Genomic DNA, 7,732 nt, shown 5'->3' on the forward strand with positions numbered 1-7,732 from the left:
ATGAGGGATGTGCAATATGGGGAGGGTTTCAACCATTCAACGCCTTTGTGTTCTTAACGGAATCCTTCACAAAACAGTCACCTGTCGTCACATTATCGGCCAAAGTGACCCCACCCTCAAAGGGAGGTAACTAGTATATTATGGCAATGAGGTGACTACGTCCCTTCCTCCCTTTGCTCAGGTTCATGTAAACGCACGCTCTGTATAAATACATGCTCAGGAGCCCTCCCGAGCACCGTGTGTTTAGGTGGAGACTACTGTATAGAATTAGAAAAAAAAGCCCCATCTGCCGCTCAGATTTTCTGAGCTGGTCAGTGCAAAATTGTGCGGTGCTGCTCTAAATAAGCCTCTCCACCAGCCAATGAGAGGGAGAACGACGCCCCCACTACTGCCCGGGCATGTGGCCGCGGTGTGCCTGAAACTGTAGATCCATTTGTCTCCCATTTTCTCCAAACCTTTAAACTCACCCACAGAGACGTACTTCATCCGTCCGTGAGGGTGCGAGATGACCACCGTGTTGGTGGGGATGTCGTCCACGTGTTGGTACTGCTGTACAATCATATCGCTCAATGTCTCCCTCTCGTCCATCATTTCCTGAAGCCTCTCAGCGACCTTCGGGTCATGGGTCGCGCACATCACGAAGCAGAAATCCTCTTCAGTGTGACCCAGCCCCATCTCATACGCCATCAGGACAACTGACCCGCTCCCGTCCTTGTGATCATCAAACAGCGTGACCTCACACATCTTCGCTTCGACCGAGTCAAAGACAACATGGCGAGCCGTGACAATCAACACCTCCCACCATCTCCTCTCCTTCCCCTCATCTTCCATCTCACGGCACGTCGCACAGCGACACAAACCGTGCTCCTCCCAGCAAGGTCGCACGCGGCTCACCCACCCACTGCCCACATTACTCACCAAGTCAGTCCCTCGGTGGACGGCAAACGGATACCTGTCCTCCGTGCCAGGCCACTTCTCCGGCCGGCCGTCGCTGATGAAGCCAAGATGGAGGCGCACGACCAGATTAGCGCACGCCTTCAAGAAGTCCAGCACCAGCTTGTTCCTGTAGGGTCGCGGCAGATGCCTCAGGCCAAACTCTGGGACCGGGATGAAGTCGGTGTGACCCGGGTGTTTGGTGCAGCTGGACATAGAGCTCAGCGGGCCGCCGACCTCCACACATCGTTCATCGACTTCGTGATCACCTGCACAAACACAATAGTACAAATCAAGCTCTTTTCAGACCTGTTTCAGCCAGAGAGAAATTCATCATTGTGAAAACAGTAGACATGAAATCTATTTATACACTGTCCTTAAATATTCTACCACTCACCATAAACCTGATTACTAGTCACATGGTTCTATCCATCAGACTGGCTTTAATTTTAGTATTCATAAGAGTTTTATGACACTTTCAACACATATAGGTCACATCATCATCAAGTCCCAGATCTGCGGCAGACATCAGCAATCATGGTTCTCCATTCATTCCTTTGTTCGGATGCTCTTAAAAAAGCTATATTACCCTGATCTTTCCCCATCTTTCTCTGAGAAGGTTGCTCTGGGCCTGCCCCTGCCTCGTTTGCCTCCAGTTTCGCCAGTGAGAGCTAGATGTTCAAGACCTTTATGTCCATTCATGGGTCCCAAAAACTGCATTTGTCTTTTCCTGATTGTTTTATCAGTGAGCGTCCCTTATAGATCCCATATGTGTAGATAATTAGGTGTCTCTAGGAAGTAACATGCAAAGAAAAGGAGGTGGAGGGATAAGGGCCATGGACATTTGATGTGAATGAGGGACTAAACCCCTTTATAGCACCCACCAATCACCCACTCTGACAGGCTGATGTCAATGTTTCAACACCATGTTGACATATTTTATGCTGTTCCGGATTTAGGTTACTTTAAAATAGTCCGAGTCAACCCTGGCTAAGTGGAATACATCACTGTCACAACTGACAGACGGAGATACAGTTGAATCCTCTCTGTCCGTGACCAAAAGAGTTTGGGGAGAACAAAAATTGAGTCTCTAGAACCCCAGTAAATTAAGATAGCGTTACAAACTGAAGGTAGCAAATAAAGGTGTATAGTAAATACATGCAAATAACTTAAATAAGCACACTAATAATAATGTGAATTTTCAAATCATGTACGGCAATTCAGGCCAAAGTTCGAAATAATCAAGTGTATCGCAACCTCATTTATGATAAGTTGCTTATGACTGATGGATACGGAATTTGAGGCTAAAATAGGATGTTACGCAAATGCGATCCTCGTTCTTTAACGGGCAACAAAAAATCAGAGGGCTACGGTTTTATCAGAGTACTTGTCTGATCAGATTTCATTTGTAGAGCAAACTGCAGTAACAATTTCGACAATAATATAAATTACATGAAAGACAAAAAAAAAAAGGAAAAGATTTCTCACCTCTCCGTCGCGTGAGTTTGCCATTAACAAGCTTTCCTCCAGTAATAGGTGCCCCTGCTTCTGAAGCTGAAAAATTGAAAAAACAACAACATTTGGACCAAAGGGCTTTATGACTCTGTCTTGCAAAACACTTGAGGCTAAACGCTAGAGGCAGACGTCGTTAGAGATTAAAATGAAAACAAATAAGAAAAAAGTTCACTATAATCAGCTGGACCTCAGCTAGACCAGACCTTTAACAAAGAGAAGATACCCACAAGCATGTCTCCACTCCTCTCATCGTCTTTGACAGAATTTTTCTACTACTCAGCTGACACTCTACTAGCAACAGTGTAGTGGTTAGGGTGCGTCACCATCGCACACAGAATACCAGAGTTCCTTTCTTGTACAGGGAGACTTCGTATCAAGTAACTCAGTTTTTCTGCCATGAGGTTGTATCCCTCTCAGCCCTGTTTGACCCTGACAGGCAGGTTCAAATCCCACCTCCTAAATGATAAATTGTGTTGATGGGGAGCGCTATAAAACCTACACTGAGAAAAAAAAACCAACAGTCTACCGTAGTACATTCTTCAAATTATGACAATGCAAACTCACCATCGCAGCCAGCCCAAGCATTCTGGCATTCAACATTTTGGTACGGTTCCCAGGAACCGAAGAAGTTCTGGAACATGATAAAAGGAAAGGAACAATGAAGGACTACTGTTTTTGTTACTTTAAAAAAAAAATATTTTTTTAAATGACAATCAGTCTACATTCAGGCCAAGTGAGATTAATCACAAAATGCCATGTATGTATACAGGGAAATTGAAAACTGTGTTTTACGATCAAGGGTGAAGGGGGAGGGATTCAGTCATGACAAGTTTCTATCTTGCACAGGTTTCGGTTCAGGCCTATTCAATTGTATTTACACAAAAGCATTTATTGTAAAAAAAAACCAAAAAAGATGTCAATAAAAAAGTACTTAACATACAGGTAAAAACGACACAGCAGGAAAAATCAGACCTTAACGGACATTTATAAACTTTTCATTCCAGTAAAAGACTATCACAAACTATACCTTGTTGCTAAAGTTCAGTCACACCCACTTTAAAAGTATAATAACTAATCTATTTTCAACACATAGCCATGAGAAAGTTGGTACACATGATCTTTATTTATTATCTGCCAAAATAACATTAAAAGAATTGACCAATATTATAGCTTATTCAAGGGCGATAATTTTATACACACTGACCCTGGCAAAATCCAAATCAAAGTTAGCTCAGTTTTGTGTGTGGCCTCTTCCAGCTTGAATTACTGATACAAAAAGTCTGTTCATTGACTGAATTAAAGTCCTTGTGGTTGCCTGAGGAATCCTCTGCCATTCCTTGTGAAGAGCACCCTTCAGTTCCTGACGAGTTTGTACAGAGTGCGGCCTGTTTCTAATCTGCCAGTCAAGGTCATCTTACAGATGTTCTGTTTGGCTAAAGCTTGTTGATCTTTCAGGCCAGTCAAGAACTATGATTTGATGACTTTAGAAGGAGTTTTGGCTAATCATGGCCACATGGGGTCGGACGCTGTCTTGTTAGCACATTCCACCAATCTTGCCATATTGGGAAGTCAACGTGACGATGAATTTCGTCACGATACCGTCCTCCTTTGATGTTGCTTTGGAAAGTGACTAAATTTGTATGATAAAGAGCAGGAGAATTCACCCCCACATCATCACATTTCAGGCACCAGAACAGTCCACTTAGGGGACTTTGGCTTTGGGAAACCACTATCGTCTTCTTTTAAACACTTTCTCTCTTCCATTAATGCAACGAATTAAAAATCTGAACTATTGCTGAATGGAACACTTTACCAATATCATCAGATCCATCGACGATGTTATTGTGCCCAAATTTGGCGATTTGTTTGACGAAACAGGGTTAGAATGGCTCCACATAAAGGGCGATAATCCCGTAATCTACGATCATATGTATATATTCATGTCAAATAATGGTGTTTTAAGACAGAGCGATGTACCTGGCAGTCTATCCACTTGGTTGGAACGGGTTTCGAACATGGGTTTTGACAATAACCCACATCTGACTTTGAATTGTCGCCCTTGGTTGGCCATGTATAGGCTTGTCTTGGACAGATCTAGATCTAGTACAGTGATGTTAAAACGCTTGTTAAAGTGTTAGATTGTCCTGCTGCACACAGTTACGTATCTTGCAACAGAAGAAAGCGCAATTGAAGAATGTATCATTCACACAGCGCGTTCATTTTCTGTATTTGTCCGTTTTGTTATTTTGAAAACAGGAGAACAAATGACCCAACTGTTAAAAGTCATGGAATTTTATGGTGTGTAAGGTGTGTTTACACATTGTCTGCGTGATATAACGCAAATTGTGTGGTTAGAGTGCATTGATTTCAACGTTCACCGTGAGAAATCAAAACTAACACTTTGCTCACGTTCTACTTCCGGTTTATGATTTCTTTCGTCTGCTCATCATATGCATGTGGAGTCTCATAAGTCACACAAGTCATGCTTTTTTCATTTTTGCTGCAATTATTACGCTGTGGCGAAAATCATCATAGCATATAATGGGTGTGACAGAACTTTTGCAACTTGGTAAAAATATGGCAATCATTCACCATGGGTAAAAATGCAGGATACGACATTTAAAAAATTAACAAACAGTAATAACACAGACAGACCACACAGGTAAAATGTTACAAGACATCTTCTAACCTACCCTCCCTAAACATGATGCACAACTATGCTAATGACTTTACAGAATATTTCAAGTGAACTAAATGCATTATTCATCAACAAAAGAATCATACCTGTACAAGTTTAAACGTAACACTTACTGGAATTATGTTTCCCATTTTAGAATGTGACCTGTTCAGAGCCTGCTCCCACTTTCATCTGACCAGACTGAAAAAAAGAGAAAATAAAAGAAAGCTAGAAAATTCCGTGACAGCAATTTAATGACTGCAGAGCTCTGATCACAAGTTATTTTTCTACAAAGCTGACTCGTTTGTTTTCAGGGCCTCAATAAAATAATTGCTAACTCTCATTATTTTCACATCATATGGGGTCTACATTTTATCTACATTGATAGAGCTATGCTCTAACAATTGAAAGATCTATTATAAGTCAACTTTTTATTGTTCAAGAAGCAGAACAATATAATATGCCGAGGTTGATCTGGGTCCTCAAAAAGAAACAAATTAAAATATAATGAGCATGCCCTAAAAATCATTACAGAACATCTGTGGAGTAACTTTTGTGTGTTCTTTCACTGACGATTTAATTAAATCAGAACCGATTTTGGTCTTTTTTTTTGTGCGCTTGAAAACATTTTAAAAGACCAATATAAGACTAACACCATAAATGTATACATAGCCTCTAATCTATTGGTTTCTTTGTAGTCATTTGATATTATATGAAGGGCTCTCAAAGTTATAATCTTGATTGGACAGATAATAATAATAAATAGCATTTGTATAGCGCATGATCCCCGCTTAACAGCAGGCGAAGGCGCTTTACACTATATTATTACCCCAGCAGACCATAGAACACTCCGAAACATTCTCAGCTTCCCGGGAAGCATACAGTGCAAACAGCTGATTAAGCGCTCAAACACTAACAAACTGACAAGATCTTTCGCTGTCTATAGCTGTGTACCCATTCCCACCTGGGTGAAGTAAGGAAAATTCGTGTTTAAAGTACCTTTCCCAAGGACACAACGTCGAGCCCCTGACAGGATTCGAACCCGCGACCTTACGATTCGAGTCCGAGAGCCTAACCACTAGGCCACCGACGCCACAGATGAATAAAAGCAAATAAATGCAAAGTTGTTTGAGTACAGTGGCCCTCAGCCTCAGTGTGAAGCACATCAACACACAAATTTAAAAAAATATTTTTTCCCTTCTTTCTTCAGATAATATGAAAATAGCAAGCAGCAAAGAAGATATGAAATTGACATCAGCAATCATCTCTGCTCAGATGATACTCTGAAAAAAAAACACACTTTTATCTCAATCCCTGATACTATCCTCTTTCTTTTCCTGTCAAAGATCAGTTTGGAGTTCTGAAAGATGATTGATAGCCTTATTCTTAGACAATCTCTGTCTTTTGATTTAGTTGCCTTCTACTGTTTTTCCTGTGACACAAAACGTTAACTTACAATCAACTCAAATGTCCACGGTAAAAACTGCATTTTGCCCTGCTGTGCATTGTTTTTTTTTTTTAAACGAAGTGACTATTTCTCCGAACGCTCGGGAAAATAAACTTGACTTCTATTTCTCTGAACAGTTTCGGTTCTCGAGATTTTTTGGTTAATTTTAGCGAGAGTTCGGCGTCATCTTTCATTCTGCCTATTTGCGAGGACTGAGAGAAGCAGTTTTTACATATCGAATTCAATTTCTAGAGCTAGAGTTTTTAGATGTCTGAATATTCAGATACTTCAACTGTGGTTGGGGCAACGTTTCCGGACTATACTTCATTTGAAAATGCCTTCGAAAGGTACAGCGAGAAAACAAGACTTTGCCTATTTTGCATTTTCACCCTTAAAGCAAAAACTCAAAAAAAAAACCAAGCGAAGTGACTATTTCTCCGAATGTTCGGAGAAACAGTGCCGATCTTTATTTCTCCGAACGGTTTCCGGTCTCTTGATTTTTTGGCTATTTGCAAGAGTTTGGCGCCAACTTTCATTTTGCCATTCTGCGAGGTCTGGGAAGGAGCAAATTTTTTAGTCTAGATCTATTTCAATTTTCAAAAGCTTGTCTAGAGATTTTTAGATGAGCCTAAAAACGTGAAAAAAGAAAGGTTTCACAACAGAATAAAATCAAAATTAGAACGGCCCATAAACAACCACAAAGATGAACAAATAAGGGCGTGTGTCCACTTGGCCGAAGAAGATAATTGGCTGTTTTTTAAACCCTAAATGTGCGTAATTTTTTAAAAAGTGCAGGATATTACCTGAAACCCCCCTACTCTTGGGGGCAATACCGGCGAAAAACAAATGCGGGGTGGGAACTACCGAAAAAGCGCCGAAATTTCGAGAACTGAAGCAGTTCACAGAGAAATAGAGTTCAAGTAAATTTTCCCGAGCATTCTGAGAAATAGAGCCGGCCTTTTTTCATTCGATATAAATGCTTCTTTTAGCACTAGAATCTAGATCTATAAGGGGCCTAGGCAGTATCATTTGATTTCTCTTTCTTCCATGAAATTATATCAACCAAAAATCTCTATCTTGTAGTTAAAGTAGAAAACACATTTAATTTCCTGTGTTGCCCTCGACATCAATACACCCGGTTTCATCGAGGGAAGAGGCTA

General features: G+C 40.9%; 1 protein-coding gene across 2 annotated transcripts in view; it reads right to left on the reverse strand.

Annotated features, from left to right (window-relative positions):
- Positions 1–35: 35 nt before the first annotated feature.
- LOC101862360 overlaps positions 36–7,732 on the reverse strand; it is a 10,686-nt gene continuing 2,989 nt past the window's right edge. For both annotated transcript variants that reach the window (XM_005102468.3, XM_005102471.3), the window contains exons 2-5: positions 5,260–5,326; positions 3,013–3,079; positions 2,422–2,487; positions 36–1,202 (exon numbers count right to left, since the gene is read on the reverse strand). In XM_005102468.3, coding sequence (XP_005102525.1) covers positions 268–1,202; positions 2,422–2,487; positions 3,013–3,079; positions 5,260–5,277 — 1,086 coding nt within the window. In that variant the 5' untranslated portion in view covers positions 5,278–5,326 and the 3' untranslated portion in view covers positions 36–267. The remainder of the gene's footprint in view (positions 1,203–2,421; positions 2,488–3,012; positions 3,080–5,259; positions 5,327–7,732) is intronic.

This window comes from Aplysia californica, unplaced genomic scaffold, assembly GCF_000002075.1.
Source record: "Aplysia californica isolate F4 #8 unplaced genomic scaffold, AplCal3.0 scaffold00326, whole genome shotgun sequence".
NCBI lineage: Eukaryota > Metazoa > Mollusca > Gastropoda > Aplysiida > Aplysiidae > Aplysia > Aplysia californica.